This window comes from Panthera leo, chromosome E1 (assembly GCF_018350215.1).
Source record: "Panthera leo isolate Ple1 chromosome E1, P.leo_Ple1_pat1.1, whole genome shotgun sequence".
NCBI lineage: Eukaryota > Metazoa > Chordata > Mammalia > Carnivora > Felidae > Panthera > Panthera leo.
The window spans coordinates 56,836,463-56,849,236 of NC_056692.1; the positions used below are offsets into that span (position 1 = coordinate 56,836,463).

Genomic DNA, 12,774 nt, shown 5'->3' on the forward strand with positions numbered 1-12,774 from the left:
CTTAAGAAGGAGACCGGGTGGCGGGGGCGCCTGGGTGGCCCCGTTAAGCGTCTGACTTTGGCTCAGGTCATGATCTCTTGGTTTGTGAGTTTGAGCCCCATGACGCGTGCAGAGCCTAGTGGGGATTCTCTCTCTCTCCCTCTTAAAATAAATAGACTTTTTAAAAAAAAATTTTTTTTAACGTTTATTTATTTTTGAGACAGAGAGAGACACAGCATGAATGGGGGAGGGGCAGAGAGAGAGGGAGACACAGAATCGGAAGCAGGCTCCAGGCTCCAAGCTGTCAGCACAGAGCCCGACGCGGGGCTCGAACTCACGGACCGCGAGATCGTGACCTGAGTTGAAGTCGGACGCTTAACCGACTGAGCCACCCAGGCGCCCCAAACTTTTTTTTTTTTTTTTTTTAAAAAGAAGGGAAGGGGTGCCTGGGTGGCCCAGTCGGCTAAGCGACTGACTCCAGTTCAGGTCACGATCTCACAGTTCGTGAGTTCGAGCCCGGCGTCGGGCTCTGTGCTGACGGCTCAGAGCCTGGAGCCCGCTTCGGATTCCGTGTCTCCCTCTCTCTGCCCCTACCCCGCTCACGCCTCTGCCCCTCTCTCTCTCAAAAATAAATAAAACATGAAGAAAATTTAAAAAGTAAATAAAAGAAGAAGGGAAGCCGGTGGGAAGGACTCACGCACCCAGCCACACGTGCCTCAGTTCCCATTTATAGGAGTTTCCCACTCTCTGGCAGGAAATAAAACTGCGTCTTGTCCCTCCCTCTCCCGAAAGTAAAAGAGAAATGGGGAAGAGCGGCTCTTGGTGAGGCTAAGCATACTTTGGCCTGGGTTGGTTCGCGGTGGGGGCAGGGCCCGCAGCTGCGCCCTTACTGAGAATCTGCTCCCCCCACTGTCCCCCCCCACCTCCCGGGGACCTGCGCTGGCAAACCTGGAAGGCCTGGCCCTGTGTGTTTCCACAAGATTGTAATACATCGCGCCTGCGGCCCCGCCTCGCCCTTCCCTCTGCCAGGAACAGCCTGCCTCCCTAAACCTTGGCTACCTGGCAAATTCCTGCTCATGCTTTAAAACCGTGTGCTGGCCCCGCCTTAATCAAGCTCTGACCTCACCCTCTAGACAAAATGTATCGCTTTCACCTCTGTACTTTAAGACATTTTTTTTTTTTTTCATTACGGAAAATTTCCTTAAGGATACAGAATTCTTCTGGACACCTTTTGCCAGGACGCGCGCGCCCTCATCACTGCGTGTATTAAGCGGGTTGGAAAGGCGCGCGCCCCGCGTCCGCCCTCCTCACAGGACCTGGCGCAAAGCGGACCAATGTTTTCTCAGACGGAACGGAAATGATCGGATCCAACGCACCCATTTTACAGATGAGCTCATCGGAGGAGTCGCTGCAGTCTGCCCTTTTGACTACCAGAGGGTGGAGGGACAGGTTCCCCGCTCGCCCTGCCCGGGTCCACTAAGCCTGTGTAACCGCCTCCCCCAGTCCCCCCACCCCGGGCTGGCCCGCCCGTGCCCAGGCCGCTCCCCGCGCTCTCTCCTCTCCCGGGGCCACCTGGCCCTCTCCGCCCCCTGCGCAGGGAGGTGGCCGGACGCCCCCGCAGCCAGCCCTCCACGCTGGGGGACGGCGTGGGGCCCTGCGCGGACCACGTGGGCGCCCCCCCCCCCCCACCGTCGGACACGCTGCGCCGGGGCCGCGGGGCCGGGGGCGGGGCCGCGCCAGGTGCAGCGCGGGGCGGGGTCGGGCGCGCACCTCCACGGGCGGGGGCGGGCCCGGGGGCGGGGCCGGGCCGCCCCTCCTCCCGCCCCACCCCGCGCACTCCCGGCCCGGGATTAGCGACCCGGGAGCCTGCGCCCCGCGGCCCCGCAGCCACACTTTCCTGGGAGCGGCGGCCGCGGCGGCACCATGAAGAAGTCGTACTCAGGTGGGCGCCGCGGCCGGAGCGCGGGGAGGTGGGGGTGGGGGGGGGGGAGGTCGGGGTCGCGGGACGCGCCCTCCTTACCTGGGCCGGGGCGGGCCGCCGGACTCAGGCGCGGGTTGTGGCGGGTGGGGAGTTCGCGCCCGGCCGGTGGACGCGGTCCCCACCCCGGGTGGGGGTCGAGGGGCCTCCAGGCGTTGGGCCCCTCGAGGGACCCGGCGTCCCCCTTTGCTCCCAGGCCGCGGGGCCCGCGCGCACGTGCGGGACACCGGGGCGGGGGTCGCGGCGGGGGTCCTGGCGCCCGAGCCCTCTGACCCCTGCACGGCCGGCCCCGCCCCCCACCTGGCCCACGGTTCCCTGGCGCCGTCAGCCGCGGGTCGCCCGGAGGTCTGGAGGGGGCTGCCGTGGGGGCCGCTGCCCCGGGCTGGCCCTACTTCCTGCTCGCTCTCCTAGCCCCTTGCATCCTCGCCGACTCTGCGGGCGCCGCCGGCCGGTCGGGGAGTTTGGGGTCCCGGAGTGCGCGGGGGGGGGGGCTGGTGGAAGATTTCCTCCGGTTCAGCCTCCAGGGCTGGTGGTCCAGGCCGCGCAGCATCCTTCAGATGGACTGCCTGTACCCAGCGGATGCCTTGAAAGTTCGCCAAATGGGACCGCCCAGCAGCGCTGGGGGCGGGGGGTTGGGTAACGAGGGTTCATCCGGTGGGTCTCACAGCGCCCTCCGCGTCCTGGCACCCATCCTGACTCCACCAGTGGGCCTGCCCTCACTCGGGTGGAGGAGGCCTCGCTGGCTCTCATCACCCCGAACTTCCATTTCACAGATGGGCAAACTGAGGCCACAAGCACTGAAGGGCAGGTCAGGGTAACCCAGATCTCCGTCCTCTCTCTTTTCTTGTTTTTTCTTTGTGGTTCCCCCCTCACCCCTAAAGGGTCCAGGCAGGATCCTCAGCCCTGAATTCAGTGGCATCTGCCCTTTTGCTCACCTTGCTAGCTGCGTTCTTAATCTATTTGGACGTGAAGTTTTCTGCCAGGGACCCGTGACTTGATTTTTACTGATAAGAAGCCAGAATCATGGGACTCACTGGGAACCGAAGAGGCCATTTAGGCCACCCCCCTGCCTGTGGGTCATTTCTCAGTCTCCTGCTTTCCACATTCAGGAACCAAAATGAGTAATAAAGAATAACGTGTCTCAAAGAGGGTTACTCAGAACTTCCTTTAAAATACCCTTCTGGGTCAGTGGCTTAGAATGTCAAGGTTCACCCCCTTGTGGCCAACAGCGCGGCCCTAACCCGGCTCTGTCTCGGAAGCGTGGGTGCGTTGATGTGATGGTGGGGGAGGAGGGGGCTTCCAGGTGGCATATCCTGGGCTTTGGCTCGCGGCCTCCCTCCCCAGCATGCTCCAAATACTTGAGATGGATGTGGGCATTGCTGCTGCGTGAGGCCCTCTCCCTGGGATCGCTAGCCCTGCGCGGCCCAGGGACCCCTGTTTGCTCTTGCCCTTGTCTCCTTACACCTCACGTCCTGCCGGTGGGTCTGGACAGTGGGTGTGATCGGGGGTCCTCCCAGGTCACAGGTCCTTGGCTTTTTCCCTGGGGAGACTGTCCTACACGGATGCCAGAGGGCCCCCCCAAGCTGGCTCGACCTCTCCTCTCCTCCACGCCTTCTCCGCCTCCCCCCAGGTAGATAAAGACAACAAAGCTGAAGCTTTGTGCAGTCAGTGGAAGGAGAGTTTATGGGGGTGAGTAGGAACCAGCTCTTGTAAAGTTAGCTTCCGTGGCTCCTGTGTGTACCTAACGGGGCGGGGTGCTGCAGGATGGGTGCGGGGAGGGCTTGGACCCCTTCCAGTTTGTTCCCCTGCTGGCAGCGGTCCAAGGTGGGCTGGGTCACTCCGTTGTAGTTGTGTGGGATCGGACTGGAGGGGACTGGCCCAGGGGCGGGGTGGCCTCTCGGCCCCATTCTGAACACGCTCCCGTTCCCCTGGTGCCCCGGTTCCACAGGGCTGCTTGGCAGAAGTCAGACCGACCCCTACGTAGCATGAATGCCATGAAATTAAGGAGCCTCAAACGGTGTTAAAAATCCCCCAGTATTGAAAATCCAAGGACAACGAAGAAGGCTTTTATTCTTTCCTGCATTGAGTGGGATCATTGCTTCTGGACCTATTTACGGGCTCGGAAATAAATGGAATGATTTTGATGGTGTTCTCTGTAGAGCTGCCTTGGAGTACTCGTGAGTGTCTGAAAAGGGGAAATTTTTTTTTTAATGTTTATTTTTGAGAGAGAGAGAGAGCAGGTGTGTGCACAAGCGAGGGAAAGACAGAGAGGAAGACGGATTCCAAGCAGGCTCTGGGCTCACAGCGCAGGGCCCGACGCGGGGCTTGAACCCACGGACCGTGAGACCGTGATCTGAGTCGCTGTTGGACGCCTAGCCAACTTAGCCAGCCGGGCGCCCCTGGAAAGAGGAAAAAAATTGAAGATATGTTTTGTGGGGGGATCCCAAGTGTCTTGGGTCTGTACGCATTCGTTGAACACACACCGTGTGTTGGGCGTGCACAGGCAGGGCCGCGAGGGTACAGAGGTGATGGAAAGATCGTGGTCCCCGCTTGCAGGGAGCTTGCATGCTCCCTGGAGGGGCGAGAAGCAGGTGGATGACGCCCTTCCTGCCTGTGTTCCTGCGCCACACGGGCTCCAGATGCTACCCAATACCCTGGAAGCGGGGACCACGGGCGTGACGGGAGGTTTGAGTGGGCGGCCTTGAGAAGTGAGAAGCTGTGAGTAGGTCAGAGAATAAAAGGATCTTTCCAGGTGGAGAACATGGCAGACGCCCAGATGGGGCGTTAGGACAGCAGCTCCCGTGCTGCTCCAGGCTTGTCCCGGGCCCACCTCCCCTGTGGGCTCCAGTGGGCCAGGACCGATGTCCGTCTACAGGCCGCGTGGCCCCGTGGTTCGTTGCGGGGCTCCTGGAATTAAATCCGAACCTGGCACCTCCCTCACTGGTACTGGCAAGGTACTTGGTCTCGCTTGGTTCATTTGTTACACGGGGTCGACGCTGACTTGTGAAGATCGCGTGAGCTCGTGCGTAGAAAGGCCTAGAAAGGCCTGCTCTGTACCTTGGTGGCTACGGTCAGCATCATTCTTTTATTTTTTTAAATGACTTTTGCTAAGTTTATTTATTTTGAGAGAGAGAGAGAGAGAGAGAGAGAGCAGGGGAGGAGAAGAGAGATGGAGAGAGAGAGAAGCGCCAGCAGGCCCTGCACGGAGCCCGACGCGGGGCTTGAACTCAGGAACTGTGAGAACACGACCTGAGCCGAAACCGAGGGTCGGACGCTTAACCGGCCGAGCCACCCGGGCGCCCCTGTCTTCATGGTCCTCATCAGCAGGAGGAAGGAGAAGGCCGCGTGTCCCTGCCTTAGCCAGGAAGTCCAGGAGCTGTCCGGTCCTCCCCGCACCTCTGCGGCTTTAGAGGCCGGAGTGAGGCCCAGGCTTTTCCCGCAGCCCCTCGGTGTTGCAGCCGCCTGCTGCCTGAGTCCCCCGGGTTTTCTGGTGTTCTGAGTCTGGGGCTCCTCACTGCACACCAGGTCACACAGACCTTGCCCTCCAGTGTCCCCGGCTCCCCTGGGAACCCTCAGTGGCACAGGCGCTTCCCTGGGGCCCACGAGCCACAGAAACGGGGGACAAGGGGGTGGGCATTGGTCTGTGTGTGCACCGGCCACAGTAAGGAATTACTTGGAGATTCGTTGTGGCTTCGAGGAGATTCCCAGAGGGGTACCTGGCCTACCAGGGGTTAAAAAGCTCTGCCCTGTAGTGACTTCTCCAGAGGCCCGAGTAGGAGGCTGGACCCCAGGGCAATGGCCTTAGAGAGATTACGTCTGCAGCCGGGCCCGGAGTGGGCGGCCTTCTCCACACCCAGTGCCCTAGGAGCTGACTTATGGGAAGGGCGAAGAACCTCCGAGAACACTTCCCCAGTGAGCTAACCCCGGGTTGCCGGGTTGCCGGGTGAGCGTGGACAAGGTTCTTCCTCTTCTCTGTTCTGGCCCCTTCCCCTGCCCTGTCCTTGCTGTCCCTTGTCTCCTGGGGGCCAGGCCTGTTTGCTCTGGCTCATCTGCGGACGTGGGCAGAGAGAAAGAGCTACCTCGTGCAGTTAGCCTGTACTACTGCGGACTGGTGCCCAGGACCACGGAACTTGGGGATCCCCGAACCCCACAAATGTGAGCGAGCTGACTGAGCCCGAGACCGGGGGCCGTCCCTCTTCCTGGCCTCCTGCAGAGACGGGGGTGACCTCCCTGCCTGGCCTTCTGGCTCGCCCCAGCTCACAGACACCTGCCCACCAGCACCTCCCAGCCAGGCCAGCGGGGTTCTGAGAGGCCAGTGTGAGGGACCTGAGTTGGAGGTCGCCCACCGTCTTTCTGGAAGCCCCGCTCTGCCCACCCACCTCCGTGTCCAAGCCAGGACAGGTGCAGAGGGGACGTGAGATTGCCTCTCAGGAGCAGAGGCCCAGAGCCCCGGCCCAGGTGGCAATGGGGGCCGGCCATGGGCGTGGAGCTCCCAGGTGGGCGTCTGCAGAGGACATCTCACCTGGAGACCCAGGGACCCCAGGGGGAAGAAGGCAGTCCCCTCCCCCGCAACTCCCTGGGCAGCCTGGCGAGACTCTCCTGCCCGCCCCAGGCCGCCCCACGTGGATGGGACCTGGGGGCGGGACCTTATTTCCGCAAGGCTGTTTGTCCACGGGCACTGTTGTGTGGGATATGCAGTTTGCCTAAGATGTACTCGATAAGGAAGGTTCAGCCCACGGCAGTGCAGGGCCCAGCCAGGGGTGACGAGCGCCAGTTCCGGGGCGGATCCAGCTGGTGGCCTTGGGGGAGGGAGGGCTGGAGAGAGAGGCCCAAGGCCCCAGGGGTGCGAGCCTCGCTGTGGAGGGAGGTGACGGGCTGGGTTCCCGGCCCTCTGTGCTGGCACTGTTATCGAGGAATGCCCAGCTCTAGGTGTGGCCGGGGGGGGGGGGGGGGTTGGGGACATCAGTGGGGGTAAGTGGCGGTGCAGCCCCCTGGGAACCTGTAGACAAGACCACACAGAACCCACGAGACCACGGCGCCCACCGTGCTGAGGGACTCGGTCCCCCAGAGCGACCTTGGCTGAGCTGTGGGGTGCCTGTCCCCCCCGAGGTTCCTGGCCCATTTCGACTCTCCCTGTGGGTTCCGTCGCTCGTTCCAGAAGGGTCCACCGGGCGCTGCTGAGTTGCTGGGAAGGGCTCCCAGCGTCCTTCCTGTACCCTGGTGGCTCCCACTGCGGCCGGGGAAGGGCGGCCTGGCCTTGGGTCCCCAAGGTTGAGCGTGGTACTCTGCTCCCAGCCCAGTTTCTCTCTGCCTTATCTCCCTGTCCCCACCCGGGGCCCAGGTCCACTGCTGTGGCGAAGGGGGTGGCGGCTCCCAGGCGTCTTGCCCTCTCGGGCCTTTTGGAGCTCTGTAAGAGCCGGGCTTTGTTCCCGTCCTAATCTGACCTGGTTCTCTGAAGCGTGACTGCTGGCAGCCTGCGGGCCTCCAGGGCGGGGAAAGGGGCAGCGGCGGGGACGGTAAGATGATCCGGGTCACAGGGTGGCCCCGAGCCCAGGCCGCCCGCCTCCTCTGGCGGGAGCACACGTCACCGGTCGCGCTCCCAGCGATGCTGGCTCTACACCTGCAGAGGCCTGTCGTCTTGGGGAACAGGGATCCCCAAGGGCCACCCCGGCCCGCAGGTGTGGGCCCCAGTGTTGGGTGGGGCGAGGAGGGCGGGAAAGACCTCTGTCTTGCTGACTGACACCCCCCCCCCCCCCGGAGAGCCGCGTCTTGTGTCCTCCCTGGCCGGGGGTTTCAGAGTGGGGCCGAGCTAGGGCGATGGGGGGGGGGGCTTGTCCACTGCCCCCTTTCTGGCTCCTGGAGAGGCCTTGCTCGTCCTGGGCGGTTCAAGGGGTGGTGCAGGGATGCCCAGGCGGTGACTGGGCCTTGTGGGGCCCTCAAGGCTGCACCTGGGAATCAGGGCTGGCCACGGCAGCCGTGGAAGTCCCTGAGGGCTGTGCCAGGGCCCCTTGTCCCGGCCGGGCCAGGCGTGTTGGGGCAGCGGCTGAAAGGCAGGCGGCAGTGACTGCCTGCCCCGGTTGGAGACCGCTCCTGGGGAGTGTGGTTACCAGGAAGGGCTGGGCAGAGGCGAGCTGGCAGGCGGCCCCGGGCTCGGCCCGCGGCTCAATCTGACCTGCATCCTGGGGCTTTCACAGCCTTCCCGGTGGACCGTGCCTCCTGTTTCCACCGGGGATCAGATCCCAGCGGGAGAATAAAGCTCCTGTAATCCAACGCCCGTTGCCTTCCTGATCAGCCTGTTAAGAACCTGGCTAATCAACTTCAGACGGATTTGGGGGTTAGTTTGTGAAAGTCGCTAACAAAACCGTGACTTCTGTTGCACAGAGGTGCCCCAGTGTAGACAGTGTGGGGAACACAGGTCGGGGAGAAACATCCCATTGCACACACAGGCGGCGCTGTGAGGCCGGGGAGGGGGAGGGGGAGGTGGTGGCATGGGAGGGGGGGGGGCTGAGTTGCGGCACACCCTCAGCCCTGGCGATCCAGTCTGTTCTGGATGGTCGCACCTTCCTGGGAGCTGGGGGTTGACACTCGAGCGGCCAGACCTTTGCGTGTGGACCTTTTTTGTTGTTGTTTTCTTTTTTTTTTTCAATTTTTTTTTTTTTTAATGTTTATTTATTTCTGAGAGAGAAACAGAGCATGAGCGGGGGAGGAGCAGAGAGAGAGGGAGACACAGAATCCCAAGCAGGCTCCAGGCCCCGAGCTGTCAGCGCAGAGCCCGACGCGGGGCTCGAACTCACGGACCGCGAGATCGTGACCTGAGCCGAAGTCGGACGCTCAGCCGACTGAGCCGCCCAGGCGCCCCTGGTGTTGTTTTCTTAAAGGAAAACTTTCTAAAAATAAACGCCGTGCCTCTTACTCTCTCTTTTGCCTTTTCGACCCCCCCACCCCCACCCCGGCTGTTTGTTTGGCTCCTAACCTATGGCCGTTGTGAACAGGACGTGGGAAGGACAGATTCTTCAGTCCCATCGGTCATAACTTTTGCTTTTCGTGCACCCTCGGCCACACGCACAGGCCCACGTATCATTTGATTTGATTATCAGAGGCGGCTCGTGTTCCCTGGAAAAACCATTTTAATTCTGCTCCTTCCGCTTGAAGTCAGATGTCCTGCGTGGATCCCAGAATTGTAACTTCAGTGGCTCTCGGAGTGGATGTCCCGTGGTTGATGTAGCCATCCCTCCTAGCTGCTGACTTGCAGCCTCTTCTGTGATGGCTGGGAGTGGGCCCGGGACTCCGGTCGAGGGTTCTGTGCGGAGCCGAAGATCTTAACAGTAGGTGTGCTGCTAGCTGTGGGACACGGGCTGTTGCTTTCTGGAAATTTCTCCAGGTAATTAGCTTCATAAAACGTCACGCACGCCGCCGCCCTTTCTCCTTCATTCCTGGGCTTGCCTCCGTAGCCAGACCAGGGTTCCTACCACTGGCGTTTTGTAAGGACATTGGATGAACAGAAACTGCCATCTGCTTCTCAGTCAGCTTCGAGGATTCGCGTGTTTGAAACATCGACCCCAAGTCCCTGCGTCCGAGCCCCGATCCCCAGGGGGTGGTTTTTGGAAGTGGGGCCTTTGGGAGGTAATTCGGTTTAGGTGGTCTTGCGGGTGGGGCCCCCGCGGTGGGATTGGAGTCCCTGTAAGAAGAGGAAGAGACCAGAGTGTCCCCTTACCCGCCACGTGAGGATAGAGAATGTTTCTTATTAAAGCTCAGTAAAAGACTGGCCCGCTTGCCTACAGGGCTTGACTCCTGTCTCTGGCTGGCAAGTGATGCCAGGAGTACCCCCTTCTCTTTGTCCCTCCTTTGGCCCCATGAACAGGTGCGTCTGGACCCTGGGAGGTGTCCCTTGGATTCCTTGGGCCAGCCTGAGTGCCCTAGTCTTGGGGCCAGTCGCCCCAGGTGACCAGTCACCTCTCCTGATGACCATTCCTTCTGCTGCCTGGTTACTCCCGCAGAGACTCCTGGAACTCCAGGCCGATCAACAGCGCCGCCTGCCCGCTGGGCCTCTGTGGGTGCTGACTCCCCTCGCCAGCCCTTCCCGGGCCTCTGCACCCCTGACCCCACCTGTCTCTGTGGTTTGTCCTCCGGTTATGCTCTGACCACCATCCAAAGCTTGGATGAAACGCCGCTGCCTTTTGGGTGACCCGGGGGCCCATTAAACAGTGGGGCCCGGAGGCGGACGAAGCCTTTCGCCGTGTTCTGGGGCACCTTCCTGCTGCCCCTTTTTGCCGTGGTCGGCAGTTTCTGATCGTAACCATTCTCCACGTTACCCTCGATCTTCCCGGGGGTCCATCGGCCCTTTGTTAACCTCCTCTGTTTCCCGCGTGGGCCGTTTGCACTGGTGTCTCACCAGGAAACAAATCGCTTGAGGACTCGGAACCGAAGGGCTTCAGGGTGGGGAATTTGTCACACGGGCGGCGGACAGGAGCAGCCGGGGGCAGATCCAGGTGGCGTGGGGCGTATACAGCTCTTGAAAAGTATGAACGTGATTTCTTGTTTAGGATGAGAGAGGAAGTGACAACACATCGCGAGGTTTATTTTATTTTTGAAGGAGACTGTAGTTTGTTTATTTTTGTTCCTTTTCTTTGAAACGTGTATATATTTTTGGGAAAGAGAGTGTGAGCGGGGGACGGGGGGAGAGAGGGAGATGCAGAATCCGAAACAGGCTCCAGGCTCCGAGCTGTCAGCACAGAGCCCGACGCGGGGCTCGAACTCCCGAAGCGCGAGATCACGACCTGAGCCAAAACCAAGAGTCAGACGCTTAACCGACCGAGCCACCCGGGCGCCCCGAAAAGATCTGAGTCTTTAAGGAATCTCTGCGCCCGACGTGGGGCTCAAGCTCACAACCTCAACGGAGCCAGCCGGGTGCCCCCAAACTGTAAATTTTAAACAGCTGGCATATACCATAAGCACCAGAAATTCCAGAAACCTAAGAATGCTTCTATCAATCAACTACTTGTCCTGTCTCCAAAGCAATGTTTTGTTTTTTTTTTTCTACTGTTTTGGCCACATGCTCTGATCGCTTCTTTTACCTGAGGACTTGGTCATATCATTTATTCCGAACAGAAAGAGAGAGAGAGGTAGAAAGAGAGAGAATAGAAATTTCATTCATCTTCCTGGTTAATCAAAGTTTATTTTTTTTATCTTCAGTAGTTGGGATGCATTAAAAAGTGTGACTTCACAGTTTGTGATATTGCCACGATCTTTGCCCTCTAAACACAAGAATTCTGATCAATTCTATTTTGAAGATAATTTCTGTTTTTAAGAAAGACACAGAAAAGTATGGGACATTGCGGGGCACCTGGGTGGCTCAGTCGGTTGAGCGTCCCACTTTGGCTCAGGTCACCATCTCGCGGTTCGTGAGTTCGAGCCCCGCGGCAGGCTCTGTGCTCTCAGCACAGATGCTCTGTCCCCCCCCCCCCCACTTCTCTCTCTCTCTGCCCCTCCTCCACTTGCGTGCGCTCTCTCGCTCTCTCAAAAATAAAAATAAACCTTAAAAATAAAAGTACAGGGCATTTGTAACTGTACCTTCATTCCTGGCTGGGGATACTTGTCGTTTTGATTCAACGTGGACGAGGACTGAATTCTCCGCTTACAACTCTGTGTCTGGTGATTGGAATGGTTTTCCGTAGACGAGCTTCTGGCTCCATACGTGCCACATCTTGCTTCTCCCCCTCTGCCCACATTTTTCCGGCATGCACTCGGGCCACGCCCCTGCCCTGCCCCTCTGACCGTGCGCAGCACACGGGTGGGGACGGGAACCAGAAGGCACATCACTGGACTCCCACCGCGGAATGGCCAGCGGTCACCTAAGTAGACGCAGAAAGGTGCGAGCTGTGTAAATACAACCCAGCTGAGTCCCAACTACATAGCTTTCCATCCAACCTCTCCTTGGCCGGCACCCCCAGACGGCAGTACCCCTCCGGTGGCTCCTTGCACAGGAGGAGTGTGTTGGGCAGGAGCTCAGAGTGGACACAGGGATTTTAACTGATTGGATTTAAGGTATTTCCTGGTTCGCACATTTTGCAACAACGTTTGACCGTGTCGACACACGGTCAGGGCCCTTCTCGGTGGCTTTGCCGAGACGACCTACAGATCTTCAGCAGCAGGAAGCCACCCCCATCCCCTCCCCGCCAGATCGGAGGGTCAGAGGGAGGAGGTCCTGTCACCGGTCCAGAGTCCCCCGACGCTGGGGACGAAGGCGGGCCTGCCTGGCAGGGGCTACAGCTTTCGGCAGAGGCCAGACGTGACCTCCCAAGGCAGAGAGAGCGGGAAGGAGGTACCCCGTTTCTCCCTTGCTCCCACCTTCCGCTCTCCTCCCAAGCCCCTCGCTGGGTGGCAGACCGGGGGACCTGGAGACCTCGTCCCGTGGACGGCATCTCTTCTGTCACTCAGAGGAGAGCCTGGGAGGGCAAGGGATGATGCTTGAAGATTATCTGTTGTTTATCTGAACTTCAGATGTAAAAATTTTTTTTTAACGTTTGTTTATTTTTGAGGGAGAGAGAGAAAGTGGGGGAGGGGCAGAGAGAGAGAGGGAGACACAGAATCCGAAGCAGGCTCCAGGCTCCGAGCGGCCAGCCCAGAGCCCGACGCGGGGCTCGAACTCACTAACGGTGAGATCGTGACCTGAGCTGAAGTTGGCTGCTTAACCGACTGAGCCCCCCCCCAGGCGCCCCTGAACTTCAGATTTCACCGGGCAATGTAGTTTCTACGGGTGGGGCCCAGAGCCCAGATGCCCCGCTGGTGAACCTTTGAGGGAAGGGCTCTGTGGGTCC

General features: G+C 60.0%; 1 protein-coding gene across 2 annotated transcripts in view; it reads left to right on the forward strand.

Moving 5' to 3' along the window:
• Positions 1-1,824: 1,824 nt before the first annotated feature.
• The window catches only part of SEPTIN9 (septin 9), a 146,858-nt gene continuing 135,908 nt past the window's right edge, over positions 1,825-12,774 (forward strand). The window contains exon 1 of one of the 2 annotated variants that reach the window (XM_042917074.1): positions 1,825-1,921. In XM_042917074.1, the coding sequence (XP_042773008.1) occupies positions 1,903-1,921 (19 nt within the window). In that variant the 5' untranslated portion in view covers positions 1,825-1,902. The remainder of the gene's footprint in view (positions 1,922-12,774) is intronic. The other variant, XM_042917078.1, reaches the window with a different exon arrangement.